At 31.7% G+C, this 14,603-nt stretch overlaps 2 protein-coding genes across 2 annotated transcripts in view; both read right to left on the minus strand.

Annotated features, from left to right (window-relative positions):
* Atg9 (autophagy-related protein 9) overlaps window positions 1–14,603 on the minus strand; it is a 41,376-nt gene that overhangs the window by 9,889 nt on the left and 16,884 nt on the right. The window contains exons 3-12 of the mRNA XM_067285175.1: window positions 14,519–14,562; window positions 14,033–14,097; window positions 10,938–11,090; window positions 10,717–10,852; window positions 10,529–10,631; window positions 10,354–10,453; window positions 10,221–10,270; window positions 10,064–10,148; window positions 6,351–6,554; window positions 6,133–6,207 (exon numbers count right to left, since the gene is read on the minus strand). Coding sequence (XP_067141276.1) covers window positions 6,133–6,207; window positions 6,351–6,554; window positions 10,064–10,148; window positions 10,221–10,270; window positions 10,354–10,453; window positions 10,529–10,631; window positions 10,717–10,852; window positions 10,938–11,090; window positions 14,033–14,097; window positions 14,519–14,562 — 1,015 coding nt within the window. The remainder of the gene's footprint in view (window positions 1–6,132; window positions 6,208–6,350; window positions 6,555–10,063; window positions 10,149–10,220; window positions 10,271–10,353; window positions 10,454–10,528; window positions 10,632–10,716; window positions 10,853–10,937; window positions 11,091–14,032; window positions 14,098–14,518; window positions 14,563–14,603) is intronic.
* Window positions 3,011–3,811, minus strand: LOC136987460 (uncharacterized). Its single transcript, XM_067285195.1, has one exon. It carries the CDS (start codon window positions 3,809–3,811, stop codon window positions 3,011–3,013), a length of 801 nt encoding a protein of 266 aa, XP_067141296.1.

Genomic DNA, 14,603 nt, shown 5'->3' on the forward strand with positions numbered 1-14,603 from the left:
GTTCCTGCAAAGGATGAAAGAACTCTGCCGGGAGATAAAGGGTTGTGCCGTACAGCATCTCAGCACAAGTACCATTGATGTCGTCTTTTAACGCTGATTGGAGGCCGAGAGGACGATTGGAAGAGATTCTGTTCAGTGTTGTTGGTGACATCTGAGAGCTTGTTTTAGGGAACAATGGAATCGTTCAACTAAACCGTTTGCTGATGGGTGGTATGGTGTTGTACATATGTGTTGGATACCCAACATAGCTGTCAGTGAAGCAAACAGATGAGATTGAAACTGTCGGCCTTGATCGGTGGTGATGATGGAGGGAACGCCGAATCTGGAGATCCAGTGAGAGACGAAGGTGCGAGCGACTGTTTCAGCAGAGATGTCATGGAGGGGAATAGCTTCCGGCCACCTCGTGAATCTATCTACGCAGGTGAGTAGGTAGGTATATCCATCTGAAGGTGGAAGTGGTCCGACGAGGTCAAGATGCACATGTGAAACCAATTGGATGGAAGGTCAAATCTCTGAAGAGGGCTGTTGGTGTGCCGATTCACTTTTGACTGTTGGCAGTTTACGCAGGAATGGGTCCAGTTGGCGATGTCCTTCTGCATCGAAGGCCACACAAAACGTTCTTGGACTAGACGTCTCATGGCACGAATTCCTGGATGGGCCAAATTGTGCATGGAAGAGAAGATTTGACAGCGAAATTGGAGAGGTATATATGGGCGAACCTTGCTGTCCTTTATGTCACAATATAGTTGTAGTGATGGGCTGATTCAAAGTGGCTGTAGTGAGAGTGATGTTTTATCGTCCGTGAGGAGTGCAGTTAGTTCGTCGTCGTTTGCTTGAGCTTCCGCTATGGCAGTAAAGTCTGTCACGGGAAGTCGAATCTCGTTGATCCGAGAAAGGGTGTCTGCCACAATGTTGTTCGAGCCAGTGACGTGCCTGATGTTGGTGCTGAACTGCGCAATGTAATCAAGATGTTGCAGCTGACATGGGGAGCAAGTTTCTGGTTTTTGGCAAAACTCAAAGGTGAGAGGGCGATGGTCTGTAAAGATGATGAAATTTCAACCTTCGAAGGTATGGCGGAAGTGTTTGATCACGAAGTATATAGCTAGCAGCTCCCTGTCGTAAGTGCTGTATTTTATTTTGGTAGGCATTAACTTCCGCGAAAAGAAGGCTAGTGGACGAGTTCCTTCAGCAGTGTGTGTTTGGAGTACAGCGCCAATGGCGACATTAGATGCATCTACCATTAGAGAAAGATTGTCGTGTGACGAATAGTATGCAAGAGTCGTTGCATTTGTGAGATCTGCTTTACTTTGACTGAAGGAGTTTAGAGCAGATTCGTTCCAGCAGATGATGCGTTTATCATTTTTCTTGGAATCCTTGAGAAATTCGAGTAGTGGGGCTTGAGTTTGAGCTGCATTTGGCAAAAAACGTCTATAAAAATTGAGCATGGCTAGGAAGCGACGAAGCTCAGCGACAGTTTTAGGTTGAGGAAAATCGTTGATGGCCTTGGTTTTTGATGGCAAAGGCTTTACTCCAGACGATGTGATCATGCAGCCGAGAAATGAAACTGCAGATTTTCCGAGGATGCACTTGGATGGGTTTAATTTTAAGCCATGGTCTTGCAAGCAGAGGAACGTTTGGTGGAGATGGTCCCTGTGTTCATCTGCGTCCTTGGACGCGACCAATATATCGTCGAAATAGGGGATGCAGAAGTTGAGGCCAAGTAGGACCTGGTGTATGTATTGCTGAAAGGTTTGGCCAGCGTTTTGTAGGCCGAAAGGAATATAGACATATTCGAACAAGCCAAATGGGGTTGTTATGGCAGTTTTTGGAATGTCCTCGGGGAAGACTGGTATTTGATGATAGGCACGGGTTAGATCCAGTGTGGGAAAAATGATTTTGCCTTCAAGGAGTTGAGTACAGTCCTGTATATGAGGAACAGGGTAGCAATCGGGAACGGTTATAGCAGTGATTCTCAAAGTGGGGGTCGTGAAAAATATTTGGGGGGGGGTCGCTGAAAAATTGATGCCAGATCAATTTTTTCAAATATTTTATAAATTTACTATGGATTCATGTTTAGAAATAATAGAAATAAAAAATATATAAAATAATTTTTACTTAAATAAATTGCACATATAAATAATAAAAATAATATAAATATTTAAATACGAGCCTACCCCCCTCCCTCCGGGATGTTTTTTGACACACTTATTCTTGGGGGGTCCTTTGAAATTTTTAAGTGCAGAAGGGGGGTCGCGGTCCAAAAAGTTTGAGAAACACTGGGTTATAGCATAAAAAACGGCGGTAGTCACCGCATGGTTGCCACTGGGCAATTGCCTTTTTAACCATGTGTAATGGGCTGGCCCAGGGGCTTTTGGATGGCCTGATGATGCCTTGAGACATTAAGAATTGGAATTCTTCATGTGTTGCTTGGAGCGTATCTGGTGGTAACCGTCTGGGTTTCGAGAAGACAGGTGGTCCTTTGGTCTCGATGTGATGGAAAGTGGTTGGCGTTTTTTGGTTTCGGGAGTTATCGACGGATTTGTAATGGTAGTGAACTCGGCCAAAATGCAGTGGTAGGGAGAGTCATTAGTCACAGCGGTGATGTTAGTGACAGTTGTGGGACAATTCTGCCGGCAGCCAGGAGACTCAAGTTGCGTGACTCCATCGATTAGTCGATTGTTTTTGACGTCCACCAGTAGGTTGAATTTAGTTAAAAAGTCGATTCCTATGATGGGTTGGGTCATGTCAGCAATTACAAATGGCCATGAAAAACTCTGCTTTAAGTTAAAATTTAGTGTTAATAGCTTTGTTCCATAAGTTGAAATAGGTGTCCTGTTTGCAGCAAAGAGGACTAGCTTCTCGGGTTTGTTTAAATACGTGTTGGAACTTTTTGGAATCACTGAGATGTCGGCGCCTGTGTTTATTAGGAATTTATATTTCATAGTAGGGTCAGCCATGGTGATTCGGTCGATGTGGCGGTTGTGACTTCTGGCCGTACGTGCCCACCCAGTCAGTTTTCCGCTGGTAGAAAGGAGCAAGGGGCTTTGCATTTTTTCGCCTGCACCCCAAAGGTAGCATGATAGTAACACATGCCATTTTCAGGGGTGCTTTGTTGTTGATTATGACGTGATTTGCTGCGGTGCCTCGTGTTGTTAGAAGGGTATTTGGAGCGTCTAAAGGAGCGGCGCGAGTTGTTGATGGACATGGAGAGGTTCTTGACCTGTTTGGCTAATTCTGCAACTTGGTTCTCCTGGATGGAAATGGTGACAGAGTCATGTTCTACTGTTTGGATGTGTGCGGGGGAAACTAATTCCATTATTTTGTCGGCCATGGCGGCTAACTGTTGGAGTTTCTCATTTGATGCAGCTAAAATGGCCTGAATATTGTGAGGTAACCTTGACAGCCAGAGAGATTTCAAGAGATCTTCACTGAAATGGTTACCGGCCAAGTCGCGCATCCGTGTTAAGAGGAAGGATGGACGTTGATCTCCCAGTTCTAACCCTTGAAGAAGCGTTCTGATTTTTGAGGACTCGCTCTCAGCGTAGATGTCGATAAGGCGAGCTTTTAGAGTGGCGAATTTATTCTGCTCGGGCGGATTGAGGATTAGATCATGCACAGAATTTAAAATTTCCGGCTCTACCGCCGCAACGACATGTTTAAATTTCGTGTCATCAACGGTTATGTTGGTAATGGAAAATTGCGCTTCTAACTGTGCGAACCATAAGCTGGGGTTGCTCTTCCAGAAAGGTGGAGGTCTGATCGCAACGCGTGCTATATGACGGTGATCGTCGTTATTTTCTGCCTCAGCCATGATTTTAGCGTAGTTGTAGCAGTGCGAAGGTGGTTATCCATAAATGCTGTGTGCACAGTTCAGCATGTGGCAAGAGGACAAAGAAAGATGGCACATAAAGGCACGTGGCGCAAGAACAAAGAATGATGGTAATACCTTTTCATTGAATCGTCGACCGTCGACGAAAAATATCCATGGTTACACTTTTTGAAGGTCTAGATGAACGATTACACAGTTCCAAAAAAGATGAATGTCCGACGTTTGTGTCCGATGCAAATGGATTGAGTTTTCATGTCATACGGTAGAGTTCTTCTTCGGATAGTGGGCACCATAAATCATATATTACGTTTGGGTCACCAGTTTGTAGCACTGCTTGTACTTAATTACTTACGATATGCAAAGCAAGGCTACATACAAAAACTTAAATTTATTACATATACGATATATGGCGCGATTATACAAGTCGGACATAGAATGGAAAACACGCGTGTACACAGCGAGGTCCAAATCAAAAGTGAGGTCACAAGCCAAGAAAGGTCGAAGGTCAGGTTGCCAGTTTGTTGGGTTCAGTGTTCCACCGAGTGGCGACCTTTGGAATTACGATCAAAGTTATCGCCACACTTTGTAATTCTAAATGTCACGATAGCTCTCCATGTTGTAACAAGTAAAATCCTTTTTTTTCCTTTAATTAAATGACAATGAATACCAAATGATTAGAAAAAATATTGTGATTACTGATTAGCATAGCCAACATAGGCTATTATATTATTTTTGACAAGATAATTTAATATTTGTTATGTTAAAAAAGTATTTTTAAACTGTTTCACTAGTTATTAACAAATAAGACATAGTAAATTGACTGTTTATAATAATTGCAATAAATGATTATTAAAATACTCATAGTTTTATTTCCAAAACCAACATTTACTAATTGTGTTATTAAAACCTAGAATGTACCAAATTCTAATGGTAAAGGCCCAGAAAATCATCTCACTTTATAAAAATCCTTATATTTACCAATTCATGTTGGTAAATCCAAAGATTTACAAGTAAAACCTAGGATTTACCAATATACAGGCTTTTACAGTAACATATATATGCACACAACTACAAAAGATGTAACCATGTGCATATATATATATATATATATATCATTTATATTTTTTCACTATTTTATCTTTAATATGAAATATATTTTAATGTACAATGTTCTACATTATATATTCATTTGTTTATATTTTTCAACATTTGATTCTATTATAATTGTTTTGAGATTTTAATTTGGTATTAATCTAACATAAAATTTTAGTTGTATATGTCCTATAGCATTCTAAACCAATGCTGTATACATAAGGCCTATGTGCAGGATTTTTAAAAGTGGGGCTTAAAAAATTATTTTTTAATTATTTAATAAACATTTGTTTATTAACTTTTATGGTATAGGTATGTAGAGTAACACAATTCAGTCAAATAAGTACATAATAAACATAATTCTATAAATGACAAAAATGTATATACACATTACTATTTAAATTACTTTTTTACAGAATTTTTACTCTTAGTAATGTTGTATGTTTTAATGTTATATTATTTGTGCAATATGCATACATGAAATTTTCTTGTATTTTCTTAAAGCACAAGTGTTTGGTTTTGTAATATTTTCTTTCTACACACATCTTACTGTATTAATTTTAATAATTTTCCACTTTTCCAATCCCTATATAAAATAAATTCTACAGAAAAATATGTTTATATATTAACTCTGGTTGTCTACATTATATTACTCTCAAACAATATTATATTCATTATTTTATTTTTGTTGGCTGTTAATTTGCATTACAACTTTTAGATGTGTAGCAAATTGTCAATAATTATGTAAAGATCAATTCATATTAAACAAGCATCCTAAAATATTTTTTAATTAAAATTTTAAGAATTTCATTTGTAAGGCAAGATTTCTCAATTTTTTGTATTTTTAATAACATTTTATTGAATTTTAAAGTTTATGCTCTATTTAAATAAAGTAAAAACAGAAAAGTATCTTCTATTCATGTAATTATTATGACAGTAATCGTCATATATGTGAATTAATCAATGAAACTTTAATAGTTAATAAAGTTGAAGGAACACAAACATTTTCACCCCAGTTAATGGATTGTCTTCAGCAATGAACAGATGAAAGTGAATTCATTCCCATCTGTCCAGGCTTGAAAATTTTAGAATCATAATGACTAGCAGGCTGCTTGTTTTTTCACATTTATTGTACGTTAATAAAATTGACAGTATAAAAGGCAAAAATTAAAATATGCAAATAAAGAATAAATATAACAAGAAAATCCTACCGAGCAATAGCTGCTGCTTTGTGTGAAGTAAACAATGAAATATAACTTGTGGATGGCTTATAGGCTCTGCTCAGTCTGAAAGAAATTCAAAATTATTATTAATAAATCAAGTTTAACATAAAAATTAAAATTTTGAATGTTCTTATGAAAAGTAATGAAACTAAACATTTATACAGTACAACTTTTATATTTTTGAAATATTTCTATAACTAACTTACCTGGAATCAAATTCATGTTCCAATTCATTAAAATGACGTAAATAAAATCTTGCATAGTTAGACCATGTTCTAGTTCCTAATACACTAGGTTCTCTTTTGATTTGTTCAACATAGCTATAAAAAAACATTAGAAGATGCCAAACCAAAATTAATGGAGAGAGAAGACCATTTGCAATGCCTATCCAAGTAATACGAGTAGATAAACTAGAATGAAAACAATAATCAATTTAGAGAATGATGTATAATAGCAAAACTAATAATAAATATATTTATATTTCATTCATGTTTAACATGTAGCTTTTCTCATTTCATTTGCCAGAAAGCTTATTTAAATATACAGTAAATAGGATAAATTTTGTTCAAATAAATCATATTCAAAATTTAAGCATAATTCAATATGTTTCTATAGTTTAGAAGCAGATTTTCATTTAAATGGCAAAATTATAAAAAGTACTGCTTTTTGTATAAAACATGTAAATCATAAAGTGTAATAATAAATCAAACTAAGAATGTAACATAGCATAATTTTTACTGACTTAAAACTTTAAAGGTTGATTCTCACTATCAGAAATACATGACACAGATAGGCAACGACACAACAAATTATTATTTTATTAAATTTAAATTATCATATTCACATTCACTGTAATCAGCATAGACAACAATGACACAACTGACCAACAATCTGAGAAAAATGTTTGTCATGTCTTTAGTGCAGTATAGTGCAAATGATTTGTGAATTTGGTATCCTCATTTTCACACTGTAAAGATACATTATATTTTGCATTTTTAAAAAATGGACTGTCACTATTCAGAACTTATAACATGTCTCATCCAATGTATAGCAATAACAATTGAAATGAAAATCTTTGGTTTAAAAGTCTGGTATTTTCTCTACATTTTGTGTACCCAAATATGTTTTCTTCTGACTTGGAGTTCATTTACATCTACTAACACAGCTATTATAGCCAAGTCATTGGTGGAAAAATTTCTGAACATGTTTAGATAGCAATTCTAAAGTAATGCAAATCGTTTTGTTGCATTGTGTCATTACTGTCTGATAATGTGAATATTCTATAATTTGTTATGTCTTTGCCGATCCATGTTCTGTTGCTTTCTTGTCTGATAGTATGAAAACTCTTGTCTAAAAGGCCCTTGGAAACATTCCTTCATTAAGTCCTATTGTCACACATTTGGATAAAGCTGGTTAAGAGTACCATCTGATGTTGGAGCGTTAAAAGTTTTCAAGTCACACTGCAATTCCTTTTGCAAACTTATCAAGTCAGTCACATGTTAATTTTGGCCAGCTCAGTCTACTTCTGGCTTTCAGTTGTGCTGTGGATAAAATGGTGTCAGATAAAAAGATGAGACAACCACCACTACAAAGGAAGCAAAAGAAGGATTGTTGAAAGTGCAAAAGTTTTTGGAAAAACATTGCAACAATGGTTGTGTAATGTGCCATATCATTGCACTAGACAACATGCTGAAAGAAAGGGTGAGAGGAAAAAGCAAAAAATTGATCACTTCTTTAGTCTAATTAATTAAAAGTAGGACAACTAAACATGAGTTATCATTTTATGAAACATTTATAGTATGCAGTTATAGTATGCATTATATAGTATATAATGCAGTAGACAATCTGAACTGAGCATACAAAAAGTATGTTCTATATTCACAATGCACTTTTTCCTCTCTTGTGTACAATACACATAGGCTATGCAATTTGACTGAAAATGGTAACACATTACCCAAAAAAAATCATTTTTCATTGTTTAATTAAAATGTCTGATGATATTTTACATATTTAAAATTCATGGAAGAAACAAAAATGTCTTTATACTTCCATATCCAATTACAAGATTTAAATATTTAAAATACCAGCCATTTTAATTAAATATACTTTTTTTTTAATTACTGGCTTGTCACCAAAGGACATTTTAAACTGATTTTCATAATTTTGCATAATTTTGCAGATGTGTAGCATCTAATAAAAGATTGTCTCTGCAAGGAATACTGTTTGTTCCTGGTGATTGGACATGGCAGAGATATGAAGACATTTTAGTTCCTTCAGGAGTTATAAATCATTTTTCATTTTCTCAGTACATCTTATTCTGTTCACAACACACTTAATTTATTGTAGTTTAGTGTGTAATATATAAAATTAATTTATTTCTTCTCCATCAAAATGTTACAAACTTTTTTTGATAGACTGCAAACCTCACTAAACCTCCAAATTTATGGTTGCAGCTTAATGACGTCTGATGGTACTGAGGAAAACAACTGAATATTGTTAATACTGTTAAGAAGTTAGAATTTTGTATGTTAAGATATCAAAGTTTTGAACATGTAGTTTGTTATTTGTTCTACTGCAATCAAAACTGTACATTTATTTTACTTTACTGAATCAGGATCCACCTCCCTAATGTGACAGTTGACACTCAACTGCAAATATGCATTTGGAGGAGAAGTTAGAGATGGTGGTCAATTTTTTTGTATGTTGTGAATCACTCCACTCATCATTTTACTCAATTCATTTCTTTGTTTTTATATTTGTGTGTAACAAACATAATTAAGTTAAAAAAATATTTTATTTGAGTTTCCAACATATTTGAATGCAACAAACATATTTACTTAACAAATATCACAGCGTACCTGGTCAATAAGCACAGGCAACTATATTGAATTATATAAAAGAAAAATCACCTGTATATACTATTTATATTGACATAGCCAAGTTTTTGACTCTGTTTTACCAGACCATCTACTAAAGACATTAAGTGAAAAATTTCAAATACATCAAATACATATTTGCTGGTTAAATAATTATCTTTTTATGCAAACATATAAAACTATAATAGGTAATCTTCAATTTCTTTGATTTTCTATTGTTTATGGTATTCTACAAGGATCTGTTCTCAGTAATTTGTTTTTCATAGTTTACATGAATGATTCTTTTTCATTTGCACTCACAAACATGTTTGCATATGCAGATGATATAAAATTAATTAATGAAGACACAGATCTTTGTAACAGATCTGGGTCTTTATTAATTTACCTATACTCTAATTTACTGATGTTAAACTAATATTGAAAAACAGTTTCCAAACAGTTATGACTTCTTTTTCTTATGGTTATATTCTACAATTGCCTAATTTAAATTATATGATACTAATATTACATATATTCAATCTGTGGATAATCTAGGTGTGATTTTTTATAACAAATTAACACTTAAGCTTCCTATAGATAAGACCATCAAATGCGGAATGTAATGGCAACACTGTAAAACCATATCATCAAAAACTGTTTTCAGATCAATTTGTTTACTAATTTCCAATTCATTGTCAATTACTGTTTCCCAAATATGAGCCTTAGCAGCCCTCATACTTTTCAAAATCTAGCTTTATCTAAAGTTTATTTATTGATTAATAAGCCATATAATTTACCTGCGACTAATTTGAGAAGTATGGCAAGAGCTATAGTAGGATTGCTCTTGCCTGGATTCAACAACAGAATTGTATATTTTGATTGTATTTATTTTTTAAATATTTTAATGATACACTTGCCCCAGATAATATATACTTGCACACTCCCATTCATCAAACCTGAAATAAATCTAGTTTATATAAATTACAATGTCGCTTTGACATTTCCCATTAATTCATTTTAATAGCATTGTCAATTTTATCAACATAATATTCTAATTAACATACTCTTTTGCCATTTGATTTCTTTTTGATACTTTCTTATAATCTTCTTTTAAGTGCCAACTGTTTTCGAATGGTGCCCAAGGACCCCCTAAAAATTAAAATATATATAAATTTCATGCAATTATTATAAATTAAAAAATTTTCTTAAAAAAATACTTACAAAACAAAATCATTTCAAGATTATATTTAAGTCCTTTTGAAAAAAATACTCTACAAATAAAAAGTTTTTGATTAAAAATAATTTATAAAAATTATTTGTTGTCAAAATAAAACTTTTTACAAAAATGCCTTACATTTCCCCAATAAAAGGAAGATTAAATTTTATGGGAAGTATATTCTTGTTGACCATAGCTACCATATAGTTTTTAAACCTGAGTATTCTATGATATATATCTATTAAATATATTATTACATTTTTTAAAAAATACACAAATAAATTAATTTAAATTTAATGTTTCAATTTGCTACCTAATTCTGAAAGTTCCCTCTTGTGTATGCACATCTGCTGTTCGCACTGCACTTCCAAAAGTCGGCACTGCACCTCGTGCCAAGTCATGTTTTCTAGATCATCCTAATAAAATAGTAAATTTCATTTAAATTCACTGTTTTAAAAAAATAAATTTGAAAATATTTGAAATTAAAAACATTTGACTTACCGGAGCTATTTTTAATGCTGTACTATAAAATACTTTAATCTCATTATACTGAAATAGCTGATATACTACCTTAATAAGTCTCAATACAAGGAAAACAGATGCCACAATTAAACAAAATACAATCAAAGGATGTAATCTAGAGATGGAGGGAGAATAATAATTATATTTTTAATAACAAATATGTTACTTTTATTTATATCAAACTAATATAATACACTAACCTATATACACAAACATTTAAAGGAATAACAACATCCCTTAAAGTAACTTTCTCCGTATGATTGACTCCTTGAGGAGGTATGTCTTTAAATAGCACAGGATAGTTCACGCAACTTGTTATGAAGATTGTGAATATGACAGCAAAGATAAATTGACTGAACAAAAAAAAATATTTATATGTTATGCATTTATTTCTAGAATAATAAACATTTTAAAAATACAAATTAAAATTTTAAACTTAAAAATCTCAAAATTAATGCAATGGATTGAAAATTAAATAAAAACAGTATGCATCATATAAAGAATATTAAACATTAAAAATTTGAAATATACATTGTTAATTATTGTTTCAATAAATATAAATATTGCATTCAATTATATTAATATAAGTAATTTCTTCTATTTAAATTGTAATTCAAATCAATATAATTAAACTGATTAAATGTATTAGTTGAAATTACATTACATAAATAACTGAATATTAATACTGTAAAATTATAGTCTTATTATAACTCCATAAACTGATGATGAAATCATATCAAACTTTTGCAAATGATTGTATATATTTTCCACATTTATTAAATTTCACTAATGCCAGTAAAGATAGAGAAGTCAACATCTATATTCACAAGCAACTAACTTATTGTAAAAATAAACCTTATTATCATTTTAAATAAACATCTTCAGATTTATATCTACATAGCTAAAAAAAAAAGTTTGTCAGTGTGTCAGTACTCAGGATAACTACAAAAATTTGAGAATTAACATTTTCCAGGTTAAAAACTACAATTTTTTTTAATTCATCAGACTGCTATCAATTTGCAGTTTGTATACAGAAAGACTTACTCTAGAAACAGAAAAATACATAGTCAAACCCCATTAATATAGAGTCTAAGGGAGTTTGTAATAACAAGGTTTATATTAAGGAAACTTTACAAAAAATCAACAGACACCACCAAATGACAAAACCAAAATTTTCTCCCAGTTATTTCACTATGTTTTATCTTGTTTAGATACATTTTAAAACTAAACTAAATAAACAAACTCTGAACATAAACTTAATTAGATCATTCACTGGTTTGAAGAAAGAATCAATGCTTCAATATTAGTGAGATTTGGTAGAACAACAGTTAAAGCTGCTGGATATAACCTAGCAGGAGCTGAACATGTGAAACTTTACAAATTTAAAAAAGATTTATCTACATGGATTTCAATGAAACTGTTATTAATTTTAAAATTGCAAATTAATTACTAGTATTCAATAGTGTAATTCAATTGTTTCATTATTTCTGTTATTAAAGTAATTTAAAAAAATAGCTATTTTGTAAAATTACATATTTTTATTTGAAAATGTCTTAATTTTATTAACTTCCAGTTTCCAATGTTCATGTTGGCAGTCATAACTAATCATTTGGCCTTGTCACTGCATAAAAAGCACAGACTATAAAAAGAGTATAATTTTTTGAGTTAGAGTAAATGTCACTGGTATGACATAACCTTCATCACTAATGATGACAATAATATTGAGGTCACAAGCATTGTGGCCAATTTTAAAGTCAAAAAACATGTTCCTGATCATGATGTGAGTTATGTTGCCACTTTTGCTTGTGTTACTTCAAGGTAGCTGGAAGCAATGTGTATTAAACAATGTAATATTATTATTATTGAATTCATGGGATCATGACACATTTTGTATTACAAATTAACCAATATTTTGTATTAATCAAACTCAAAGTATCTAGAAGTGTTAGAAATTTACAAGTCAAAGAAAACAGAAAGGTCAATGAACATTAAGGACAAGGACAATCTATCCAGAGCTTGGAAATCCTTTTATGAAATCCCCAAATGAACTTAGTTGTATAAAATTTTGAAGGTTAACAAAATAATGTAATATATTTTTGCTCTATTTGATGCAATAATGGTGTTTTTTAGACCTATTATAGTTGGTTGTAATAGAAATGTTTTAGACAAATCAACATGTCACATGTAATATGTAATCTCTTCAAATTTATATTGTGTTCAATATTCATCTTGTTTAAAAACTGCTCTATTGTAAATAATAATTACTCATTACACTTTAACGAACTTTAACACTCAATTTGTGATTCCAGTCAAATCAACACCTTCAGGCAGCAAAAGTTGTAATTAACACAAATCAAGTAATCTGTATTTTAAGAATTCAGAATGACCATAATGGCTTGAAAAATTATTGTTGTCTGCCACAATATACATTGACTAGATGGAAAGATGGAACATTACCCTTGCATCATTTCTCAATGAAAATAATTCTTTCCATCAGCAAAAATGGTAGACACAAATTATGCAAATTTTGTACTGACAACTTTTATACTGTGAGGTTGCCTGTCTTTAGAGACAGACAAGCTCATATGACATGGTAGTAAAGTTTTCTATAAAATCTTATGTAAAATCATATTATACAGAACCAAATATCTGTAAGAGAAAGAAAATCAGGTTTCAAAAGCTAACAAAAATCTGCCAAATTTTCAGAAATGAAAGTACTGCAGTACCAATTTACTTTTTATTTTTATTTATGGTGTGGATTGTTGTCAAATTTAAATCTTTTGCAATGAATGATATCTTTTCTCCTTTTTCAACACAATCAAAAAATTTGTATCTTTGATTCTAAGAGATAAAGTTTCTTTTGAGCACTACTTTTTTTAAATTTCATTAAGCATAATTTAGAACTACAATTTTCTTCATAACAAAGAAATTATTCCAGTACAATTTTTGAGAACAAATTTTAATGATGCTTATTCAAAAAAATTTAATAGTCAATTGAATAAGAACCGTAATAATCTCAATAAAATCTTAAAAGTATAAACTGAATGCTTCATTGTCAAATATTTAAATTTTCAAATGCTTAATAATCTCAAACAAAACTCCTGATGACTTGTATGTCCAAAAGTGCAAGATGATAATTTGTATATCAATGTGAGTGCCACAACAGAGGTTTTCTACAAATACTGTTTCTTGTAAATATCTTTTCAAAAAGCATTTTTCTGTTTGAAAATACATTTACAAAAATATCTTGGAAAATATATATTGCTTAAACCAATACTGTTATTATTATACTTACATAAGCATTAAAATTTCATCAAGAACCATACTCCCAAAGCCATTTTTTTGATGATATAAATATACTTGGAAAAAATTCAGAAAAATATTTATTATTCATGATAAAATTATTAAATAATTAAAATTATTCATAATAAGTTCCAAAATTTAAAACAGTTCTACTATATTAATCTATTATCTTTAATATTAAAATTATATTTTTAATATTATATACAAATTCATTTAAACTAAATGCATAATAGAACATCTGCGAGGCAATGCATTCTAAAATATTTAACTTTAACCTACACGCCATCAATGCCATATGATATTAAGCTAGATAAAGGCTATAATATTATTTTAATTATAATTAAAATAATATTATAGCCTTTATCTAGCCTATATCTTATGGCATTGATGGCGTGTAGGTTAGAATGTAAATCAGGTATTAATGTTATTGTTTATTTATATTTAACTTTAAATATTGATAAGTAACATGAAAGGATATTCTTGTAAAAAATGAATCAAGATCTTCTATATGATTCCATCGTGCTAGAAAAATAATACACAATAACATTTAATACACTTTTCAA

This window comes from Centruroides vittatus, unplaced genomic scaffold, assembly GCF_030686945.1.
Source record: "Centruroides vittatus isolate TY-2023 unplaced genomic scaffold, ASM3068694v2 scaffold_211, whole genome shotgun sequence".
Classification (NCBI taxonomy): domain Eukaryota; kingdom Metazoa; phylum Arthropoda; class Arachnida; order Scorpiones; family Buthidae; genus Centruroides; species Centruroides vittatus.

Excerpts from the sequence above, each read along its gene's own strand:
- LOC136987460 (XM_067285195.1), bottom strand. The coding sequence starts at position 3,811 with ATGGCTGAGGCAGAAAATAACGACGATCACCGTCATATAGCACGCGTT.